This window comes from Aquarana catesbeiana, linkage group LG04, assembly GCF_042186555.1.
Source record: "Aquarana catesbeiana isolate 2022-GZ linkage group LG04, ASM4218655v1, whole genome shotgun sequence".
In the NCBI taxonomy this organism is placed as follows: domain Eukaryota; kingdom Metazoa; phylum Chordata; class Amphibia; order Anura; family Ranidae; genus Aquarana; species Aquarana catesbeiana.
In genome coordinates, this window is record NC_133327.1 from 335951851 (window position 1) to 335977634 (window position 25784).

Here is a 25784-nt window from a genome sequence, read left to right on the forward strand (position 1 = left end):
TTTTCTTGGGTCTTTCCACCTCAGCTCCCAGAGCTGATGATTCGTCCAGCCGGCCTGCCTGCAGCTCTCATCACTCGAATTCAGACTCACAGTTACATTATAAGTATGGGTGGATGTTAGTCATTTTTCCATATATTATATATATATATATATATATATATATATATATATATATATATATATATATATATATATATATATATATATATATATATATATATATATCTCTATCTATCTATCTATCTATCTATCTTCTCCTAAAGAGTGGAGGTCATCCACGAAACACGTCAAGCTATTCTGATGCTACTATCATGTTTACAATTCAGGATCATTCCACTAACTTTATTCATCATGTTTCATTGTACGATGTTGTAACAATCATGTACAGTGCCTTGCAAAAGTATTCACCCCCCTTGGCTTTTTACCTATTTTGTTACATTACAGCCATTAGTTCAATGTTTTTTTAATCTGAATTATATGTGATGGATCAGAACACAATAGTCTAAGTTGGGTAAGTAAAATTAGAAAAAGAAATAAATAAAAATAAAATATATATATATATATATATATAATATAATATAATATATTTATTACTATTTTTCAGAAATAAGAAAACTGATAGTTGGCATGTGCGTATGTATTCACCCCCTTTGTTATGAAGCTCATAAAAAGCTCTGGCGCAACCAATTACCTTCAGAAGTCACATAATTAGTGAAATGATGTCCACCTGTGTGCAATCTAAGTGTCACATGATCTGTCATTACATGGACACACCTTTTTGAAAGGCCCCAGAGGCTGCAACACCTAAGCAATAGGCACCACTAACCAAACACAGTTTAAGTCAGGGTTAGGCTATAAAAAAATATCCAAATCTTTGATGATCCCTAGGAGCACCATTAAATCTATCACAACCAAATGGAAAGAACATGGCACAACAGCAAATCTGCCAAGAGACGGCCACACAACGAAACTCACGGACCGGGTAAGGAGGGCATTAATCAGAGAGGCAGCACAGAGACCTAAGGTAATCCTGGAGGAGCTGCAGAGTTCCACAGCAGAGACTGAAGTATCTGTACATAGGACGACAATACGCAGTACGCTCCATAGAGTTGGGCTTTATGGCAGAGTGGCCAGAAGATAACCATTACTTTCAGCAAAAAACAAAATGGCACGTTTTGAGTCTGCAAAAAGGTATGTGGGAGACTCCCAAAATGTATGGAGGAAGGTGCTCTGGTCTGGTGAGACTAAAATTTAACTTTTTGGCCATCAAAGAAAATGCTATGTCTGGAGAAAACCCAACACATCACATCACCCAAAGAACACCATCCCCACAGTGAAACATGGTGGTGGCAGCATCATGCTGTGGGGATGTTTTTCAGCAGTCGGGACTGGGAAACTGGTCAGAGTTGAGGGAAAGATGGATGGTGCTAAATACAGGGATATTCTTGAGCAAAACCTGTACCACTCTGTGTGTGATTTGAGGCTAGGAGGGAGGTTCACCTTCCAGCAGGACAATGACCCTAAACACACTGCTAAAGCAACACTTGAGTGGTTTAAGGGGAAACATGTAAATGTGTTGGAATGGCCTAGTCAAAGCCCAGATCTCAATCCAATAGAAAATCTGTGGTCAGACTTAAAGATTACTGTTCACAAGCGCAAACCATCCAACTTGAAGGAGCTGGAGCAGTTTTGCAAGGAGGAATGGGCAAAAATCCCAGTGGTAAGATGTGGCAAGCTCATAGAGACTTATCCAAAGCGACTTGGAGCTGTGATAGCCGCAAAAGGTGGCTCTACAAAGTATTGACTTTAGGGGGGTGAATAGTTATGCACATTGACTTTTTCTGTTATTTTGTCCTATTTGTTGTTTGCTTCACAATAAAAAAAATAAATAAAACATCTTCAAAGTTGTGGGCATGTTCTGTAAATTAAATAATGCAAATCCTCAAACAATCCATGTTAATTCCAGGTTGTGAGGCAACAAAACACGAAAAATGCCAAGGGGGGGGGGGGGTGAATACTTTTGCAAGGTATTGTATACTTTCACATATGTACTCTGTGATATATGGATCAATGTGTCTGATGTTCCATAAATGTTATTATCATGGACTACTATGCTATTTTATTATGATGCCTTGTTTTGTACATTTTAAATGGAATAAATCTTATTCAATGATATTTTCTATGTGCATTGTATTGAGATCCAATATGTACAGATATATAATCAAATTGTTCAGACACATTTTGTTCATGGTAACCTTCTCAGTTACATGCTTCATATAAAGTTCCAATTCCTTCTCCTCAGTAAACCCTTACATATACCCAGTGATGAAAAAAAATCATCCTACATAAGTTGTATCTGTTTATCTACAGCAATCTTTCCCCTACATCCAAAGTGCAAAACGTACACAGGATCTCTCAGCTCTGAAAAACAGGGGACGGAGAGCTGAAGTTACATCCATGAGGAGAGCTCTAAGAGCTCTTTGGAGTAAAAGGACACACCCTCCTTCACAAAGCAAAACAGGAACAGAGCTGAGGCTATCACACACTGTGCTCTCCAGTCACCATTTTTTCTTGGTGTCAGGAAAACTCGTCAGAAGAGACTCATGCTTATAGCAGAGAGTAAAGCAGCAGACAGAAATTACACTTCGTACACTGGATTGAGACAAAAACACACTATATAGGATTATGCTATGTTCATATTTCATGTCTGAGGTTTACAATCACTTTAAATGGAGATATACTAATGTCACCATCTCCACTCCTGCAGCAGCTGTGGACTGCTTGGCCATTTCAGGTGTCTCCCACATACAGGTTAGTTCTTCTATGACAAAGGTTTTAATCAGATATCAAACCTTTCATGTCTGCTGGTAATAAAAACCCTCATGACCAGACCAAATTTGTTTGTACGCCCCAATTTACTCAATGATGTTTTCAACTACATTGCATACCAACTTTTTTTTAAAAAATACTGACTAATGATTTTAAATGATTTTATGACTAGCAGAAACAAGAAAAAAAATGCAGCATATTTAATGTAGAACATCTTCCATAACCGGTATTAGTAAAAAATATTTGCATTGAATGTTTTCCTATTTATCTGGACTACAGGGACCTAAAAGATACCTAGATTTTGCTACATATCTGAGAGCTCTTTGGTCAATAAACAAGGGCATAAATTGTTTATAGACATTAGGCATTTTCCTGTACGGGGTTTGAAGTTCAACAATTGTAATTAACAGAGGATTTTAAAAAATCCCAAAATATTAATTACCCTAATTAATATGCTATAACCACTTTAAGACCTGGCTGTTTCCTGCACTTTGTTTACAAGTTTAAATCAGTATTTTTTGCTAGAACATTAACTTAGAACCCCCAAACACCTTTACAGGTTACCAGTTTTAAATTACAGAGAAGGTCTAGTGCTAGAATTATTGCTCTTGCTCCCTTTGCAGTGATACCCAACATGTGTGGTGCGAATACTGTTACAGTATATAAGCGGTGTCCCCTCCCGCCACTTCTTAAAGCGTTCCAGCGGCTCATGAGCCGATCGGAACGCTTTCATGAGAAAGCCAGTCGCTGGCTGTAAAAAATTATACTGGGGTTATAGCTGATATCTGTAGTGATATATTATATTGGGTGGATAATTAATTAGTAATTATTATAATGATGATGTAAGTACTTTTCTGCAGCAACCCAATTCTTCCAGAGAGATGCACTTTGTTGACTTCCAACACAGAACAAGGTCCAAAGTCCACAGATGACAAAAATCCAACAGAGTATATAACTCAGAGTCCCATTTTTCCTAGGTCTGCGCCTTCATAGTCACACACAGACAGGACTAAACTATAGACTGAACGCCATGTTATATTCACTAAACACTGAATGGCTGAGCAATTTGATTGGCCATTTCCATTTAGGCCTTTGATATGCTTGAGTCTTTCAGACAGACAACAACCCCCAGCCGTGAACATCTGCAGTCATAAACCGCCCCAATCTGCACTCCCGCATATCAACATCAACAAGCCCCCTTTGATATGTGTAATTAGATTAACAGATACCACCTGAACACCCTTTTGAGTCCTGGAATGCCTACATTCCTAATCTGTATTCTTGCATATTAACATCAACAAGTCCCCCCTGATATACTAGCACCCCAGGAGGAAGCCTGCGCTAGGCCAACCCAAAACACTCCTTGATCCCATTGTTACCCCCTCAAGTCTAAATTACCATCAATAAATACTTCTTCTATGGTCCTTTAAACAATGTACCCTTTGAAATGTTCAATTAGGTTCACAGGCCATACCTCACACACCTAGGTAGATCAACAAATCAAAGGGTCATCAGCTGTTATATTAAAATTGAGTTGGCTCCTACAAATCAACCATTGTCAACTGAATTCTGGCCTGGTCAATATTGTACTGTATGTGTACATACATATAATATAATGTCCCACATAAATCGGCAAACATATTACAACAATATCTTCAGTCATGATCCTGGTGAACCACTTGCAAAGCACAAAGTATATATACGTATTGCGGTCGGCAAGTGGTTAAAGTTTGCCACTAAAAGCAAAAAACATTTTTTTGTTGTTTTATTTATTTATATATTTTTTCATTTTGGATAGAGAACGGGAGGTTATAACAGTTTTTTGCCATCTGTGTCCTATTGCAGAGATTTCTCTTCACTTCCTCTCCCAGAGCCAAAAGAGAAGTGAGAGGACATCTATCCAAAGTAAGGGAATCTCGGTGTATCACCGGGGTCAACTATTCCTGTTCGGATGTCAACCCAAAAAACATTTAGGATTTTCTTTTACTCTCGATGATAACAGTAAACAGGACAGATAAAGAGGGTGAATCCCCCTAACAGAGACACATAGCAATAAGAACTGACTGCTGTCTGTAGTCACTTTTAATGAGGATTAGCATTGCATTTTTCCTTCTTTTTTTTTTGCTCATCACTTTCCTTCAGTCCGTTATGGCTGTCACAAATAGTGGCTCGATGGTCTTAAGCTTTCCTCTTACAATGGAAAGGGTTTAAATGTTATTATTAAAAAGGAGGGGCCAGGTTTTATATTTTCTTCAAAAATCAAAAGTTGAAATTATATTATTCCAAGAGATCCATTTCTAGTCAGATCGTGTACCCGTATGCCATAATAGGTACTATTCCTGTTGGTTTCATAGTACAAATCCTGAGGGTATTTCTAAGGGGGTGAATATTGCTATTCATAAGAATCTCCCCATGACTCTTGTAGACCAGAGGGCTGACCCTAAAAGGTAGATATCTACTTTTGAAGATCTTTGGGGAAGACTATTTACTGTTGCAAATGACTATTTACCCAATTCCAATCAGGTTAAAGTTGCTTTCCAGTTCGATCATCAATTTCTCATTGTCACTTGAAATCTCTTCAAGAGAGGCTTTATAATCTCCATCCAGTGGATGTTTGGAGGATTCTTCATCCACAAACTACTAACTACACTTTCTTTTCCCTCCTTCATCAAACCTATAGCGAGTAGGCTGGACTACTTTTTCGTTAGTCATCCTGGGCTTGATTGGTCACCTTTGTGATATAGTCAGATCATTCCCCTCTTTATCTGCAGATCACACTTCCATTTTCCTCTTAGGGAGTGGACAATGATTCCATACTTAAATAAAAGTGGTTTTCAAACATTGATTATGACCATCCGCAACTTCTTGCAGATCAGATCAATGACACCACTTCGTTACCACTCCAATGGAAGGCACTAAAATCAGTGTTAAGATTTTATCCAACATGGTTAAAGATTAAAGAAGGAACGGTCGGGGAGGAGAATATCTACTCTCACTCATTTACGAGATTTCGAAATTAAACATAAGAATACCCCAACAGAAATTTTGGTGACTAGATCAAGACTGTTAGAGCTATATAGTTTTTCTATGACCACCTTTGATAACAAACAGGCGGTAAGAAGCTACGAATTGGGGAACAAGTGCGATAGACCCCTTGCACAGTTATTAAAATTGAGAACAAATCCAACATATGTTTCTAAAATACAGACTCCAAATAGTACGTTAGGCCATGATCCCTCTTCCATACACCAGGTGTTTTGAACTCATTAGGATGATTTATATAGTTTGCCAGTTTCTTCTTTGTCCTCGGAATTAGATGCTAGGGAGGAAGGTATGGCAACATATGTTGCTGAAAATCCTCTAACAATCTTGAATGAAGAAACAAGGGATGCTTTAGAGGCCCCTTTATGGAGCAGGAGTTTCTTACTTCAATTCATAGTATTTCACCAGGGAAGAGTCCCGGTCCAAATGGTTTTACCCAAAAATTCTATAGACAATTTTGTGATGTTCTTGCTCCGTTTTTGCATAAAGTGTTCAATGTGGGGGGAGTCATTTCCACCTCAGGTCCTTTAAAACACATTTCTTTAATACCAAAACCTGATAAAGATCACGCTTTATGTTAAAATTTTCAGCCTGTTTAATTGGGGTTGATTTAAACATTTACTTAATGCCGCGTACACACGGTCGGATTTTCCGATGGGAACTGTTGGATGTGAGCTTGTTGGCTGAATGCCCAACCGTGTGTATGCTCCATTGAACATTTGCTGCTGGACTTTCTGCCAACAAATGTTGGCTAGCAGGTTCCCAAATTTTCTGCCAACAAAACTTTGTTGTCGGAATTTCCGATCGTGTGTACACAAGTCCTTCGCATAAAAGTTCACGCATGCTCGGAATCAAGCAGAAGGAGCCGCACTGGCTACTGAACTTCCTTTTTCTCAGCTCATCGTACATCTTGTACGTCACCACGTTCCCACGTTCATAACTGTTGGCCAACATTTGTGTGCCCGTGTGTATGCAAGACAAGTTGGAGCCAACAACCTTCGAACAAAAATCCACGGTTTTGTTGTCGGAAAGTCCGATCGTGTGTACGGGGCATAAGATGATTGTTAATAGACTTCAATCAGTGCTTCAGGGTTCTTATTCATCTTGACCGGGTGGGTTTAGTCACTGAATGGGAGGCATGGGCGTATACGGTTAAAACAACGTTGCTAATGCAACACGTCCAGTTCTTTTCTATTCCCATGTGCCTCCTTTCAGTAGATGCAGAGAAGGCTTTTGACAGGGTCAGTTGGGCATTCTTGTGGCATACACTAGTCCAAATGAGACTGGGCCCTAGGATGATCTCTAGTATTTTGGCCTTGTACGCCTGCCCCTCTGCAAGGGTGAGGGTCAAGGGATCACTCTCTGCACTATTCCCTATTAATATTGGTATGCATTAGGGTTGCCCTCTTTGTCCTTAGCTTTATATATGAACAATGGAGCATTGCCATTAGGCATTATCTTAACATCCCTGTGATATTTGTAGGTCCACTTCAGGTCAAACGGTCCCTATTTGCAGATGACCTCCTGCTGTACATGACCCAACCCCACATATCCATACCCTCCATTCTACAAGAATTTAAAAAGTTTCGTTTTGTGAGTAAATTCAAGGTCAATCTTTTTAAAATCGTAAATTCTTAATGTTTCACTCTCGGCTACCACAATACAGACACTTCTAATCTTCAGAATCTGATCAACTTCTTTAAAATATCTAGGGGTACATATCCCACAGGATCAAAAGTTCTACTTTCTTAACCATGAAGCTCTTCTATGTAAAACCATTCTTGTTCTTCAAAACTATGATAGGAAAACCCTCTCATGGTTTGAGAAAATTATTACATTGAAAATGGAAGTTATTCCAAGATTTTTATACATTTTCCAAACAGTTCCAGTATATATTCCAGCTGCTTTTTTCATAATCTGCAGAGGGCCTTTACAGCCTTCACATATGGGGATCGAAATGTCCCCGGTTGAATCGTAAAGTGCTTTCTCTACCTAGGAATAGAGGCGGCATGGATACAGCCTTGTACCATCAAGCATCCGTCCTAAAAAGGATCGTAGACTAGTTTCACTATCGCCAAAGGAAACCGTGGGTTCAGACTGAACAATCATTAGCCTTGTGGGATCTACAAGCTCTCCCCTGGATTCCACCTTTTAAGAGAAAGGACATTGGTCCCCTTTAATACCTACTAAAACAGACACTGGGCTTATGGGACACCCTGACAGAGCATCTCCATATCGCCGGCTATATTCTCTACAACGCCTCTATTTGACAATCCGTCTTTTCTGATAGGGGCACATTGTCGCACCCTAGGTCCTTGAGCTAAATCAATACTTCGCCGTTTGGCTTCAATTCTCTCAGAAGACAGCTCCCTCCCTAATCTTATGGTTTCCATTTCTGATGAATATGGAAGGGAGAATTGGTTTTTGCAGCAACAAATGAATGTCTTGCTTCAGTTGCTGATAAACAGAAGTTTATCTCAAATACTACTTTGATGATCTACTACTTAGTGACTTCCCCCCAAAGCAAACAACTTCAAAAATCTATTCTATTTTCTCTTTTCCTTCTCATCCAAACCCTCCTGTTCACCGTTAAGTGGGAGAAGAAATGAAAAACTCAAGAGAACGCATTTATACTGTCTCATAAGCTCTCTATAGCAGGCGCAGCACAAGAGAAAAACTTCAAAATTCCGTCACGATGGTACAGGTGCCCAGATACTTTACATCGTGAATATCCTTCTGCATCTAGCTTGTGTTGGCGATGTGGAAACCAAGAGGCTACTATGCTTTATATATGGGCCGAGTGCACCCTAATTAAGAGGTCCTGGGCCTCTGTTCTACAACTTTATCGTAAAGTGACAGGGACTTTTATTCCCAATACTCCTCAGATTACTTTATTGTCCATATTGTCAAGTTCTATTAGAAACATAAAATGTGACATACTTTGTCACCTTTTGACAGCAACTAGAGCAATAAGACAAATCTCCAGTAGTGCCTACTTTGGCTGAATCGGTATTGGAAATTAATTTGATCATGGATCTGGAATATTTACTGGCGGAACATAATAGCTTAAATATACATGTTGTGACCTGGGCTACATATCGAACCACACAGGAGTTTAGATTCCTCTTTGTCTCTTGAAGGGGTTTTCATGGTGGGGCGGGCAGCAGATATGGTGGGTTTTCTTTTGTTTTAGGTTAGTTTTTAATATAAAGCTTAGTTTACTTTTCATGAGATCTTTGGAATATGCATAGCTATCTTAGGGTGCTTAGGTACCCATGTTTTTAAAAGCATATACTTATGTGTAATTTGTTGTAAAGTATTTATTGATTATGTGGCCACCCTATGTATGTTAGACTATGGTAAAATTTTATATTATATTATATATATATATATATATATATATATATATATATATATATATATATATATATATATATATATATATATATATATATATATATATATATATATACACATACACATACACACACACACACACACACACACACACCTACAACTCTTCTGGGAAGGCTGTCCACAAGGTTTAGAAGTGCGTCTATGGGAAGGTTAGACCATTCTTCCAGAGGTGCATTTGTGAGGTTGGGCACTGATGTGGACAAGAAGGCCTGGCTCTCAGTCTCCACTCTAATGCATCCCAAAGGTGTTCTATCGGGTTGAGGTCAGGACTCTGTGCAGGCCACTCAAGTTCCTCCACCCCAAACTCGCTCATCCATGTCTTGGGGACCTTGTTTGTGCACTGGTGCAAAGTTGGCAGCACGAAATTGTCCAAAATGTCTTGGTATGCTTTCGCCTTAAGAGTTCCCTTCACTGGAACCAAGGGGCCAAGGCCAACCCCTAAAAACAACCCCACACCATAATCCCCCCTCCACCAAATGATTTGGACCAGTGCACAAAGCAAGTTCCATAAAGAGATGGATGAGCGAGTTTGGGGTGGAGGAACTTGACTGGCCTGGACAGATTCCTGACCTCAACCTGATAGAACACCTTTGGGATGAATTAGAGCGGAGACTGCGAGTCAGGCCTTCTCATCCACATGCATATTGAAGTTGATATAGCTGCAAAGGGTGGGTCAACTCAATATTGTACCCTACAGACTAAGACTGGGATGCCATTAAAGTTCACGTGCGTGTAAAGGCAGGCGTCCCAATACTTTTGGTAATATAGTGTGTGTGTATACATTACTTTATTTTTCACTACTGTATTATTGCCAGTTAGGCCAACTTCACACAGGTGGCAAGGGGACAGTATAACAGGTGGCTGATCCAAATTTTAGTGCCCTCGGCAGCCTACCTACAAATTTACATGGAAGAAGCTCAGGTTCATTCACATTGCCGCTGCCACAATGCTGTACTTCATGGTTCAGCAAACTTGCCTTGGCATGTCAGATTTGGCAGGTATTCCGCTGGCAAATCACCCAATTAAAGTCAATGGGACTGTGCCACAACCATGTTTGGCACATAGCTGCATGCAGTATTTTAGAAGCAAGATTCCTGTTGCGGAGAAAAAAAAATAAAAAAAATAAAAAACAAGGAAAAAACAGGAATATCAGGAAGCAGCAAACTGCCACTCTGGAACTGCTGCCTCTGAAATTTGACCCTCCATGGATCACTGTCACTTTGAAAGAGGCCTTACAGATATTTCCTTCTCTCCTAGCAAGCTGCTGTAGGTAAGAGGAGCAGGGAAAGTTCTAAACAAACTTCCTCTGTGATTGATTTCCTGTATCCTTTAATGACTTGAGGGTCACAGTAGAAACCACAGTCTCAGTGGTGGACACCCAAAGTGTTGGCAAAAGCGGCATCCAGAGCTCTTCAAGAGACGGATATTACAACACACGACCCGCAAGAAAGGGGTGCATAAGGGCTCATGTTAATGGGCATTGTTCTCCTGGTTTTGGAAAGCACCTCAAAAACGCAGGTCATCCAAAATCCCAGTGACTTAAACTAAGCAGTACACATGGCAGTTCAGAGGCTGTGTTTTATCTTCTTTATGTTGTGAGGCATTCCTTTGTCTTACAGGGTTAAAAAAAATAAATAAATAATGCAGTTTACTATCGCTTTAACTCTAAAAGGATTTGCAGTAAAGCTTTTAAAACCATCGTCTATAAACAGTTATGAATATTGTAGGAATTACTGCACAGGCTCTCTTGTTTCATAGGAAAACCCTGCCGACTTGTCACCAGCTTGCAAGCAAAGCATGGTCTGTGCATAGTATGAGTAGTGTACAGGTTATGTTGTATAAAAATAACACAGGAGTTCTCCTTTATTTTATATTTCTTTAGTTAGTTTATGGTTTGTATGGCCTAGGCAAACGTTGTTCTACATCCCAGGAGTCTACAGGAGGGAAGGAGGGGTTTTCTCAGCTAAGCACACCATCTTGCCTGCATGCCTGAGATAAGGGCAGATGGATTCCAGGGAGTAAATGCTACATGAATCGTCTGCCCTTACTCAAGATGGCCACAAATGCTAGGGGGAGTTTTTCAAAGCGATTTCTCAGGAAAATAAAGCATGGAGACATGGTGGATGGGGGAGTTAGTTTGCTTTGAATTTTAAAAATGAATTAAAATAGCGTTTTTGGGTTGTGGTGCTCAGATCTGCTTTAGGACACTACTCTGCAACTACATTTTTTTTTTCACACATTCTAACTGCCAAGTTTTGAGACTATTTCTCCACATGACTAGTCAGCCAAGTAGTTTCTTGCGTAGGCCGGTGCTGGATTTACTACCTATAACTTTACTTAAAAAGGTGACAGCTCTCCTTATTCTCCAGGAATTGCTGATTGTTTGCCTTCTTGCATACCTACTCTTGCAAAGACTGTAACCCAAAGCCATACTGTACTTTTTATAAAAACTTTAAAAAACAAAAAAAAAAAAAAAACAAAAACATTGCATTTAAAAAAAATAACACTGTTGGGCAACAAAGATATGAAGTTTATATTGTGTCTGAACCTGGAATTATTGTTTAACCACTTCAGTTCTGGAAGATTTACCCCTTTTCATGAGCAGGCCATTATTTGCGATATGGCACTGCATTACTTGAACTGACAATTGCGCGGTTGTTCGACAATGTACCCAAATAAAATTTATGCCCCTTTTTTTCCCCACAAATAGAGATTTTGGTGGTATTTGATCACCTCTGCGGTTTTTATTTTTTGCGCTATAAACTAAAAAACTGACAATTTTGAATATATGAATATATATATATATATATATATATATATATATATATATATATATATATATATATATATATATATATATATATATATATATATATACATACACATACATACATACATATACACACATATACATATATATATACATACATACATACATACATACACACACACACACACATACAGACACTTTCTGCTATAAAAAAAACCACATCCAATTAAAAAAAAAAAAAAAATGTAGGCCAATATGTATTCTGCTACATATTTTTGGTAAACAAAATAACTCTAATAAGCATATATTAAATGGTTTGTGCAAAAGTCATAGCGTCCACAAACTATGGGATATATTTATGGGATTTTTATTTATTTTTTACTTGTAATGGCAGTGGTCAGCGACTTATGGCAGGACTGCGATATTGCAGCGGACAAATCAGACACCTAACTGAAACTTTTTTGGGAATCAGTGACACCAATACAGTGATCAGTGCTTAACCCTTTCATGACTAAGCCTATTTCTGACTTTTGGTGTTTACAAGTTAAAATCCATATTTTTTGCTAGAAAATTAGAGTTACGTACCGGTAACGTCTTTTCCAGTAGTCTTTCAGGACAGCCACCATGAGAGGACAGCCACCATGAGAGATAGTCTCCTCCTCTTCCTCTTAGGAAACACTGCGCCAGCCCATAAATTCTCACTTCCCCCTGCCAGACCTCAGTATATTCCGAGATTACCTCCGGTCAGCTGGGGAGACACAAGAACACATTAATAACATACTATTCCATATCATTATCATGCTGCGTTCTGGTCTTTTGTAAGACCCCCCCAAAAATTTCGGGTGGGTAACTAGGGCTGTCCTGAAAGACTACTGGAAAAGACGTTACCGGTACGTAACTCTAATTTTCCCCTATCGTCTTTCAGGACAGCCACCATGAGAGGATAAACGAGCACTTACCAGTTTAGGGTGGGACTACCGCTTGCAATACCTTTCGCCCAAAGGCTTGCTCACTAGCCGACACCAGGTCCACTCTGTAGTGCTTTACAAAAGTGGAGTAGCTGGACCATGTTGCAGCCCTGCATATTTGCTCTGGCGTTGCTCCAGCCCTTTCTGCCTGCGAAGCTGCCATAGCTCTAGTAGAGTGTGCTCTTATACCCATTGGGATTTCTTTCCCTGCCAATGTATAGGCCTGGCCAATGGCTACTCTGAGCCATCTGGCAATAGTGCGTCGAGACGCTTTGCATCCTTTTCTGGCCCCAGAAAACAAAACAAATAAAGAGTCTGACTTTCTAAACATCTTGGTCAGCTCTAGGTATCTAAGGATACATCTCCTTACATCCAAAGAATGAAATTTTAATTCCCTTTCCCCCGAGGGGTTGGGACAAAATGAGGGTAAAACTACCTCCTGACTTCTGTGGAAACCAGAAGCAACCTTAGGTAAAAATGCTGGATCGGTCTTAAAGATGATCCGATCTGGAAAAATAACGCAAAAAGGAGGTCTAACAGATAAGGCCTCAATCTCGCTGACTCTCCTGGCAGTTGTCACTGCTACCAAAAAAACTGTTTTTAACGTAAGATCCTTTAGTAGACATTCCTCTAAAGGTTCAAAGGGGATTCCCGTCAGGCCCTGCAAAACTAACGATAGGTCCCACTTGGGAAAGGGAGGACCTTGAACCGGTCTTTGTCTAGACAGAGCCTTAAAGAATCTGACCACCCAGGGGTTGGTGGCCAGATGTTTCTCTAAATAAGCACTAAGTGCTGACACCTGACCTTTAAGGGTACTTATGGATAAACCCCTGTCTGCCCCGCACTGAAGGAATTCCAACACAGCTGTGGGACTATGTACCGCAAGGGAGCCTTCTGCACACCATTTATTGAAACGTACCCAGATTTTTTTTATATATCTGGCGTGTTTCCTTCTTCCTGCTATTGAGGAGGGTGGAGATTAATTTCTCAGAAAAACCCCTAGCTCTCAGCATACCCTCCTCAGTAGCCAGGCCGCTAACTGCCATTGGTGAACCTGTGGACAGAGGACTGGGCCCTGTGAGAGGAGATCCTCTCGAGGTGGCAGGAATAAGGGAGGTTCGACCGCTAGCTGCTTGAGTACTGAGAACCAAGCCCTCTTTGGCCAATGTGGTGCTACCAGAATCAGGGACGTGTTTTCCATCTGAAACTTCCTGAGAACTGCTGGTAATAACGCTGGGGGCGGGAAGGCATAGCAGATTCTGAAATGCCAGTCCTGGATCAATGCGTCGACCCCTTGTGCTCCCTCCCCTCTGTTTAGGGAGAAAAAACAAGGGGTTTTCGCGTTGTTTTTTGACGCGAACAGATCTACCTCTGGAGGACCCCACTTCTCTGAGATGAGATTGAAAACCTCCTGGTTGAGGATCCAGTCGCCCTCTCTCAGCTTGGTTCGGCTGAGAAAGTCTGCTATCACATTCTTTTCTCCTCTCAGGTAGACTGCTGAGAGTGAGAGAGTGTGAGTCTCGGCCCAGCTCAGAATGTCTGATGCCAATGCCAGCAGTACTCCGCTCTTTGTGCCTCCCTGCTTGTTCACATAAGCTACGGCGGACGAGTTGTCCGACTGCACCTGTACATGGTGGCCCTGTAGCTCCTTTTTGAAGAACCTGAGTGCTAGCCCGATTGCCTTCAGCTCCTTCCAATTGGACGACCTTCTGAGTTCGTTTCCCTCCCAGGTGTCCTGTGCTACAAGGGAACCCAGATGCGCCCCCCAACCTCTGCCGCTTGCGTCTGTGGTTACCACCTGAGAGACTGGGATGAACCACAGACGACCCTGCGACAAGTTTGAGACCCTCCTCCACCACCAGAGGGATCTCTTTACTTGGGATGGGACCTGAACCAAGGCATCCAGACTTCTCTGGCTGTGATCCCATACCCTTAGGACAAAGGACTATAAGGGACGAAAGTGCAGACCTGCCCATTGCACTGCTGGGAGGGTCGCGGTCAAAAGACCCAGGGCCGACATCAGAACTCTTATGGAGACCCGACTGCTGCACTGGAGACCAGCCACTGCCCTGTCCAGCTTTAGTATTTTTTCTCTTGGAAGAAACACTCTCAGTAGTGTTGAGTCCAACTGGTAGCCCAAGTAGGTAATGCGCTGGGAGGGAATCAAACTGGATTTCTCCAAGTTCATTAGCCACCCTAGACCTGAAAGAACTCTTCTTGTAAGTTCTAGATCCCTGACTAACTGCAGTGGACACGCTGCAAACAGGAGCAGGTCGTCCAGGTATGCTATCACTGATATTCCCTGGAGCCGAAGAAAGGCCATCACCTCCGCCAAGACCTTGGTGAAGATGCGGGGCGAGGAGGATAGCCCGAAAGGCAGCGTCTGAAACTGTAGATGTACCGTTGTTCCACCTAGATCTACCGCTAGCCGGAGAAACCTCTGTGAGGCTTCTGCTATGGGAACGTGTAGATACGCGTCCTTTAGGTCCAGGGATACCATAAAGCAGTTGCGGGGCAACAGTGTTCTCACCGTGAAAATTGTTTCCATACGGAATCTCCTGTATGTCACTGACTTGTTCAGGGGCCTTAGATTCAGAATCAGTCTGAATTTCCCTGTGGGTTTCTTCACTACGAAGATGTGTGAATAAAACCCCTCTCCCTCCTCGGCTTTTGGGACTTTTAGAACCACATTCTGATCTACCAGATCTCTTAATGCTTCCAACAGAGCCTCGGCTTTTGCCGTACACCTGGGTAGGTGCGTGACCAAAAATCTCCGAGGAGGAAGATTTGTGAAATCGATATGGTACCCCCTTCTTATAATCCCTAGGATAAAGCGATTGGGGGATATTGCCTCCCACTGTGGGAGGAAGGCCCCCAATCTTCCCCCCACCATGGTTGGGGAGTCATTGACTTTTACGGGGCTGTTCAGGAGGGCGAAAAATCGCCCCTCCTCTGCCCTTGCCTTTCTGACCCCAGAACTTCCTTTGCCCTTCCGGCTTTGGAGTCTCTTTACGCTTTTGCGGACGAAACCCCTTCTTTGTAGGTGCAGGGGTTTTCCGCTTAACCGGGAAGGATTTCTTCCTGTCTGCTGTGCGGTCTAAGACAGTCTCTAAGCCTGGGCCGAAGAGAAGGTCTCCCGTTAACGGTATGCCGCACAATTTGACTTTAGAGGCGCTATCGCCCGGCCAGGTTTTTAGCCAGAGGGCCCTCCTGGCCGAATTGGCCAGAGCCGCTGATCTGGCCGTCATACATACTGACTCTGCCGAGGCATCAGCTATGTAGGCGATACCCCGCAGAATCGTAGGGAAAGAAGACAGAATGGTTTCTTTTGCCGTTCCAGCCTCAATATGCTCTTGAATCTTAGAGAGCCAGTGCTCCAGATTGCGAGCCACTACTGTGACAGCCAACTCAGGTTTCAAGTTACCAATTGTTGAATCCCACGTCTTTTTAAGGAGAGAGTCTATTCTCTTATCCATGACATCCACCAGGGCCCCCATGTCCTCAAAAGCCAGGTCAGTGTGTCTGGAAACCTGGGAGAAAGCAGCATCTAACTTGGGATTTTTATTCCAGACAGATGTAGGATCATCCGAAAACGGAAATCTCCTCTTTAAGGATCTAGAAAAAAAGGATTTCCTTTCGGGATCCTGCCACTCCTTTTTGATAGTTTCAACCAGTACTTCATGAACTGGAAAAACCTTTTTCTTTTGTTCCCCCAAGCCTCTGTACATCTGGTCATGAAGGGTCAGGGGTTTCCTGTCCTCCTGAATACCGAGGGTTGTATAAATAGCCCCTAAGAGGTCCTCTACCTCCTCTAGGGATAATTTATATCTGGAGGATCTCCTGGACTCCCCGTCCTGGTCCTCCCCCTCAGAACCATCCTGGGAATCGGAGGAGGAACTATCTGGCTGTCTTAGTTCCACTCCGGAAGGCCCTGGAGCTTCCTCTGCCCTAACTGAAGTTGCAGGTTGGGCAGGAGCAGAGCCCTGCGCCTGAGGCGGGGTTGTATCCTGGGGAGCTGGACTAATGGGAGGTTGAAACCCTTCAAATAAGGCCTTAAATGAAGAAAAGGTGGACGAGAGCTCCTTAACTGAGGCTGCAAGTCCTGACTCCTGTTCAGAGTCCCTCTCCTTAACAAGGGAGTCTATGCACTCCCTACACAAGACCTTTGTCCATGCCTCCCCTAATGTGTCCCTGCAAGAGGCACACCTCCTCTTAGAGCTATGGGTAGACTTAGATTTTTCTGTAGCTTTCTGAAATACAAGAAAGGAAAAACAAACATTTCTGTCACTTTTTTTTTTTTTTTTTTTTTTTAAAAAAACAAGGATACAACCCTGGGAGTGCACTAGACCCTCCTTCATCTATGGGGATCTGAGCCTCCCTCCCCTGACCACCCAGGGTATCTGCCCCCCCATGACAGGAACCATACATGGAGGGACAATCCTAGGTAAAGAGTACTTTTCCCCAAAGCACTCTTACCTTAGGAAGGCTGGAGGTAGTGTCCGTTGGTTGAGCATCCGCTTCCGACATGACTTGCAGGTGGTTGCTACTACCGAGTCCAACGCTGCCTGTGCGCGTCCCAGACTTGTCTCCAGCCTGTGCCTGGCTTCCCTATCAGCCCTGCGACCCGGAACCGGAAGCCGCGGGTCAAAGGCAAGCCCCCGCCCTTCCGCCGGAAATGACGTCGCCCGTCGTCCGGCCCGCCTAGTTCCAAAAAGAGAGCGGCCTGTAAAGTATACAGGAAGGGCGGACGCCAGCCTGCTGCAGCCCTGTGACCGCGATAGGGAACCCCCACAGCCTGAAGCTGCGCTCAGCTAGGAAGTGGTGGCCACCGAATCGAGGGGTAAGTCCCCCCATGCCCATAGGAAGCCCCTGCTCCCATTTACAGGCTCAAAAAAACAAATAACAGCCACAGTCCCTTGACTGAAAAGCCTGGTTCCTTGCACAGTGTCTCCCCACCGGAGGAAACACTAATACTGTGGTCTGGCAGGGGGAAGTGAGAATTTATGGGCTGGCGCAGTGTTTCCTAAGAGGAAGAGGAGGAGACTATCTCTCATGGTGGCTGTCCTGAAAGACGATAGGGGAAAATTACTTAGAGCTCCCAAACTATATATATATATATATATATATATATATATATATATATATATATTTGTGTGTGTATATATATTATATACACACACACACATTTTTTTTAGCAGAGAATCCAGAGAATAAAATGGCGATTGTTGCAATATTTTTTTATCACACGATATTTGTGCAGCGGTGTTTTAAACGCAACTTTTTGGGAAAAGGGACACTCATGAATTTAAAAAAAACGGAAACAGTAAAGTTAGCCCAATTTTTTTGTATAATGTGAAAGATGATGTTACGCCAAGTAAATAGATACCAAACATGTCACGCTTTATAATTACACGCACTCATGGAATGACGACAAACTACGGTACCTAAAAATCCCCATAGGCGACGCTTTAAATTTTTTTATGGTTACCAGGTTAGAGTTACAGAGGAGGTCTAGTGCTAGAATTATTGCTCTCGCTCTGACGATCGCGACGATACCTCACATGTGTTTTGAACACTGTTTACACATGCGGGCGCAACTTCTGTATGCGTTTTCTTTGCTGCGCGAGCTCGCGGGGACAGGGGCGCTTTAAAACATTTTTTTTTATTTATTTTGTTTCATTTTTATATTATTAAATTGCGTTTAAGAAAAAAAAAAATGTTTGATTACTTTTATTGCTGTCACGAGGAATGTAAACATCCCTTGTGACAGTAATAGGTGGTGACCCCCGATCCCTCCTTTGCACTTCAACGTATTCAGATCGCCGTTATCGGCGAATCTGAATACTGTATATTTTTTAAAAACCAGTGCCATTGGCAGCCGAGTAGACAGGAAGTGACGCTGTGACGTCACTTCCGTTTTTACAATCAGGAGACTGGAACAAAGCCGTTTCCGGCTTCGTGCCAGTCTGTCCCTAGCCGCCGGAAGTGGCGGATTGTCGATCGAGTTTCCTGGTGGGACGGGAGGCCTGGTTAGATCGGCAGGAGGGGGGAGACGTCCACTCCTGCTCCTCTGGGATAACAATCAAGCGGCTTTTAGCCGCATCAGTTGTTATCCCTGGAAAGCCGATCGCTCGCTCTAAAAACCGGTACTAGGATGATGCCTGCAGCATCATCCCAGTATAACCCCCGAAAGCCGAGGCCGCACATCTGCATATGCTCGGCGGCCAGGGGTTAAAATAGCCACTGTCGCTGTACTAATGACACTGGCAGGGAAAGGGTTAATATCTAGGGCGACCAACGGGTTAAATGTGTGGCCAACATGTGTAACTGTGTGTGCTGTCAGAGCTCTGTGTTTGTTTACCTACACAGGACTCTCTTCAGTAATGCCCAGAGCCGATCGTCGGATGCAAGTGTTCTATCGAATAGTGCATCCCCATCGAATAATGCTGCCGACGATCTGCGAATGTGCAGGATGCAACAACACTCCAACTGATATGTTGATCAGCTGGCGCGACGCCGACAATGCGCATGCACAGATCGTCTAGATCGTCCGTCATTATCCGACGATCTGCAAAGGAAGAATTGTGCCTGCTTCTCTGCTCATGCGGGAGAAATGACGGATCACGAGACAAGCGGATTTCGGTGTGTTTCACGATTACATTCTCCCTTTGCAGATCGTCAGATAATGCCTCCGACTATCTGTGCATGCACAGTGTGGATGTCACGCCAGTTGATCAACATATCATCACGAGCAACGTTGCGTACTGCACATGCGCAGATAGCCGGAGACATTATCCGACAGGATGCACTTTTCAATAGAACACCAGCGACCAATCAGCAGCCACTGATTAGTTGGTGCTGCAGCCGATCTCAGCACAGCCGGGGTGGCGCTCTCTACCCAAGTGCGCCGATCACGTAGTAGGTACGTAATCCAGCGCAAAGTAAGTCTACGGTGGGCGGTCCACAATCGGTTAAGGATGAACTCTCTACACCAATTTATATAGTGTTCATCTGAAAAAAAAAATGATTAGCTGTATATTTAAAGTGGGACTTTAGTCAGAAAATGACTAAATAGAAAATAATTCAGGCTCACACAGGGTATAACTGTAAATGTAAAACATTACAAATAAGTGTCTATACTATTTAATATCAGAATTAAACCCCAATATCCTTTACAGCCAAGGAAGCTGCTTCCGTTTGATCTGCAACTGCCATGGTGCTGCACATTATGAGAGATTTACCCTAAAAAGAAGCCCTGTAGCACTGACAGGGCTTCCATCTTCACTCAGTCTTCCTCCCGCATTCGCAGGCTCCGGCCATCTTTTGCCAATCCGTGATGATGTCACTCCTGCAATGTCACTCTACTCACATGATAAAAATAGGTAAGAGCTTTAAGAATACAATCCCGGGTTACACAGCAAAGTCTCCAATCAATAAAAGTTGTAGATCCAAAAGAGGTGTGGCGATGTCATGTCCATTAGCTCCCCTCATCGCCTTTCGTCATGAGTGGGGTCATCGACCTATCATCACTTATGTCGAAACGCAAGACTTTGCTATGTAACTTTGCTATATAACCCAGGATTGTTTTCTTAAAATCGCTTACCTATTTTTATCATATATGAGTAGATTTTGTACTATTTAGTCCAATAAAAGTTTAGCTAGACTTACATTATGTGGATTCCTCCATTTTGATTTTATGTGGATACTCAGGTAACATATGGATGCATTTGGTAACTCTTTTCTTACTTTTGAGCAGAATGTTCACACTTTTCTCTTTCTGTAGGGGGGGGGGGGGCATAGCCCATCTTGTCTGATCATCCTGGAAAATGACCAGGGAAACCTCTGTTTTCAATGAAAAATTTTCAAGCAGTTTAGACTTTGTTTTTGCTGTCCAGCAGGAAAGTGTGCTGGGGTACCTTTAGTATTGTATGGTTTGTGGTTTTAGGGCACTCATTATGCACCTTAGGCTTCATGTACACTTGGCCGTCATTTACCATGGCCCTGAAAAAGGGGTTTTCCCGCAGCCGGCGGTCAAAACGTTCCTATCCTTAATGTGATTCTTCCACGTTCAGGAGAGGGAGGTTGAACCTCAACTAACCGCAGCAGCTTCTAAACCCTTGAAAAAGCCTATATGTACTGGAACACACAGGTTTTATGGAGTTGAGTTTAGGAACTTTGGCAAAACACATGTCAAAATGACAATGTCAAAATGTCTAACATGAGCCTTAATTATGTTAGATATAAAAGTAGTCTGAGCGGTGGCCTTTTTCATTTGCATATATATTTTAGAGAAGGCCCTTGGGATTAAACAACACGACTATAGAAAAAATTAGGAAAATTATACCTGAAGCACTGTGTCAGTATTCTGTTCTGTTTCGGGTGGTTTTGGTATAGTGCCACTTCCTTCTGCTTGAGAAATTCCAGGAGGATTTACCTGTAAATGATCATGAAGAAGATACAAAATATTGATAATGTATTACCACTAGTATATTTTGAACATGTCAAGGTACAGGCAGTCCCCGGGTTACAAACAAGATAGGGTCTGTAGGTTTGTTCTTAGGTTGAATTTGTATGCAAGTTGGAACAGGTACATTTTTTAAAGTGTAACTCCAGCCAAAATGATAATTTTTACATTTTTTGGATAGCATAGGGAAGGGTTAATACCCCTGTATCATTTGTTTGGCTGTCTGTGCCCCTGTTCAGAAGATGTCGCCTCACTTTCTGTCCCAATGACAATTGGATTTTGAAAATTTTGGGTTGTTGTGGAAACAAGGACTGGTGATAAAGCTTCAGTGGAGACACCTTTTTCCCATAATAACTCTTACAGGAGAGAATTCCCTGTAAATTCCCTGCCTAGGGATAGATTTCCTCTCACTTCCTGTTGTCTCCCTCTATTTGCAAGTATGAGTCATTTGTAAGTCAGATGTTTGTTACCCGGGGACCACCTGTACTTATAAAATAGTAAGTACCAAACATAAACCATTAAAAGAGAATTATGGGTTTCCTTTGTTTTGGTTTTTTTTCATACTTACCTAGGTGGATACTGCATCTGTCCCCCGGAACCTCTGCACTGAAAATCGAGCGATCGAACATCACTGATCGCTCAGTTTTCATAGCTCCGTGAGCAGAGAGCTGTAGACGGTCAGTCACTGCTCTCTGCTCTTCTCCCTCTGCACTCATTGGAGCACTGAGCTGTGGAGGGGGCGGAGCGGCCATCTGAGGCTCTCAGTGGCTCGCTGAGAGACGGAGATGGGTGTCAGTCCAGACACCTGGTGGATCCAGACTACCATTGTCAGGATGACGCAGTGCCTGGACTGATATCCATGACGTCAGCAGAGACCTCAGTCAAACAAGCTTTGGCTGGACTTCTCCTTTAAATAAGGGCAAGTCCACCTAATTCTGCCATTTCCTTATGTAGGGAACAAACTTGGAGTTATGCGGGTTTGGTTCAACAAAGAAATATATATTCCAATAATAAGACCCAACTATAGTAGTAAGGTCTTGGTCAACCAAGGACATACACAAGCCTCCAAAGCCTGTGTAACAACACAAAAAGCAACACAAAAGCCCAATTAAGGATTTTTTTGAGCCATCTATTTGACTCTGATATTACATACAGTCATGAGTATATTCTGCATATGAGAGCCATTAAAAGACGACTATTTATGAAGTCTGTATTGCACTCACAGCCCCCGAAAACCAGGCACTGCAACAATACCCTATTAGAACTGGGTGCCTGGTGCCACTGGTTAAGTAAACTCCCCCTGACGCATCCCCAGCAGAGATGTTCCCCAACTACTACCCGAAGGGAACCACATCAGCCTAGGCCAGTACACCGAGGTGGTAAAATCCTATTACTGGACTTCCCCAGACACTGAAAAGGGAGTGGGCCCAGAATACTTCTTGCCCCAAAATAGGAACTGGACTGGGGGGGCAAGTATTTCCCCCATATTTGTCAAGAAGGGTGAGACATTGGGGGGGTGGGTAGAAGACTGCAGCTGAGAATCCTTATCCGAGCCCCCTTCTAATCGATGTGTCTCCTCAGGGTGGAGGAAATACAATGACTGACCAGTTTAGCAGAGGGACTTCATTTTACATGGTTTTTGATGTGGTTCCTGCTCCTGTTGGAAGAGGCAACGCTCTATCGCATGTGTTGTTCTGGAAGACGATTTGGGGAAAAATAGGATTTTTTAAAACAGCTTACCTGTAAAATCCTTTTCTTTCGAAGGACATCACGGGACACAGAGCCACAGTAATTACTGATGGGTTATATAGGTATCACTGGTGATTGGACACTGGCACACCCTTTTAGGAAGTTCAACCCCCTATATAATCCCTCCCCCTTGCAGGGATACCTCAGTTTTGTAGCCAAGCAATATAGTGTATTAGAAGAGGGGTGGGACCTCTGTGTCCCGTGATGTCCTTCGAAAGAAAAGGATTTTACAGGTAAGCTGTTTTAAAAAATCCTATTTTCTTTCTCGAACATCACGGGACACAGAGCCACAGTAATTACTGATGGGATGTCCCAGAGCAATGCTACCTGAGGGGGGGGAACCACGACCAAGTAGGGTGCAATCAGACCTGAGGACCCTGTACTGCTGCCTGCAGCACACTACGCCCAAAGGCGATATCCTCATGCCTTCTCACATCCACCTGATAGAATCTGGTGAATGTATGAACTGAAGACCAGGTTGCGGCCTTGCAGATTTGAGCCATAGAGGCCCGGTGATGCACTGCCCAAGAAGCACCAATAGCCCTTGTGGAATGTGCCCTGATCTGAAACGGAGGAATCTTCTGTTTCAAACCGTAAGCTTGAATGATCAACTGTCGAATCCATTTAGAAATGGTAGCTTTTGACGCTGCCTGTCCTCTATTGGGACCCTCTGGCAGCACAAACAAAACATCCGTCTTGCGGATCTGAGTAGTTGCCCCTAGATAGGCCTTAACTGCTCTTACTACATCCAACGAATGTAGAGATCTCTCTTCCGGAGAACAGGGATCTGGAAAAAAGGAAGGTAGAACAATGTCTTGGTTTAAATGAAAATCAGAAACCACCTTCGGTAAAAAACTAGGATGAGGGCGTAGTACCACTCTATCCTTGTGTATAATCAAATAAGGCTCCTTACAGGAAAGGGCTGCTAATTCTGATACTCTTCTAGCAGAAGAGATGGCCACCAGAAAAATTAATTTCCTTGTCAACAAGACCAAAGGAATCTGACTTATTGGTTCAAAAGGCCGTTTCTGTAACACAGCCAGGACCAAATTCAAGTCCCAGGGGTTTAGGGACGCTTTAACCGGAGGATTAAGACGCATCACCCCCTGCATAAAGTTTTGGACCAAAGAATGCGAAGCAAGTGGCCGCTGAAATAATACTGATAAAGCAGAGACCTGGCCCTTGATGGTACTCAAGGCCAGCTTCATCTCTAATCCCATCTGTAGAAAATCAAGGATTCTACCTATGACATATTTCCTGGGATGCCAACCTCTGGATTCACACCAGGTTATATAAGCTTTCCAGACTCTATGATAAATCATCCTGGAAGCTGGCTTCCTTGCATTAATCAAGGTAGATATGACAGGACCTGAGAGCCCACGACTCTTCAGAACGTGGGTCTCAATAGCCAAACCGTCAAATTTATCGTTTGTAAGGCAGGATGGAACACTGGACCTTGAGATAACAGGTCTGGGCGTACCGGTAGGGTCCACGGGGAACCCACCGTCATCCTTACTATTTCTGCATACCAAGTCCTTCTGGGCCAAGCGGGGGCCACCAGAAGTACCGACTTCCTTTCCTGCCTGATCCTGCGAAGGAGTCGTGGTAGTAGCAGAATAGGCGGGAATGCGTAAATCAGTGAGAACCGATGCCACGGAATCACCAACGCATCCATCCCGCATGCAAGAGGATCTTTTGTCCTTGCCACAAATCTGTCTATCTTTTTGTTGAATCGGGATGCAAAGAGATCTACATCTGGAACCCCCCATCTTTGGCATATGGCCCAAAAGACGTCGGGATGCAGAGACCATTCCCCTGGAAGTAACTGCTGGCGACTTAGATAGTCCGCCTGCCAATTCTCTATTCCCGGGATGAAAACTGCCGATATGCATGGCACATGCATCTCTGCCCAGACTAAGATCTGGTTCACCTCTTTTTGAGCAGCTCGGCTCCGGGTGCCTCCCTGATGATTGACATAAGCCACTGCTGTGGCATTGTCGGACTGGATCCTGACCGGACAACCCTGTAGCCTGATAGTCCAGGCCTTTAGAGCTAGATGTATCTCCCGGATCTCCAGAATGTTGATGGGTAAGGTCCTCTCTGTCTTGGACCATACCCCTTGGACCGCAGCCTGTTCCAGAACTGCTCCCCAACCTGACAGACTGGCATCTGTTGTTACCACCGTCCAGGTAACCGGTAGAAAGGATTTCCCCTTCTGCAGGTTTTCGGGTATGAGCCACCAATTGAGGCCTGACGCACCGCATGCGACAGGTGCATCGGAAAGTCTAATGCCTGAACCTTCTTGTTCCAGGTCGACAGAATACTGTGTTGCAGCATTCTTGAGTGAAACTGAGCATAGGGAACTGCTTCGAATGAAGACACCATCTTCCCTAGTAGCCTCATACAAAGGCGGACTGAGGGACCCTTCTTGGTCCTTACTGTCAGAATCAGCTCTCTCAAAGCAGTGATCTTTGCCTGGGGTAGAAATATTTTCTCCTGGCTTGTATGTATAATCAGACCTAAATATTCCAGTCTTCTTACTGGT

At 43.1% G+C, this 25784-nt stretch overlaps 1 protein-coding gene across 1 annotated transcript in view; it reads right to left on the minus strand.

Moving 5' to 3' along the window:
• Positions 1 to 25784, minus strand: part of UBE2J1 (ubiquitin conjugating enzyme E2 J1) — a 73901-nt gene that overhangs the window by 7600 nt on the left and 40517 nt on the right. The window contains exon 7 of the mRNA XM_073626928.1: positions 21371 to 21460. Within this exon, the coding sequence (XP_073483029.1) occupies positions 21371 to 21460 (90 nt within the window). The remainder of the gene's footprint in view (positions 1 to 21370; positions 21461 to 25784) is intronic.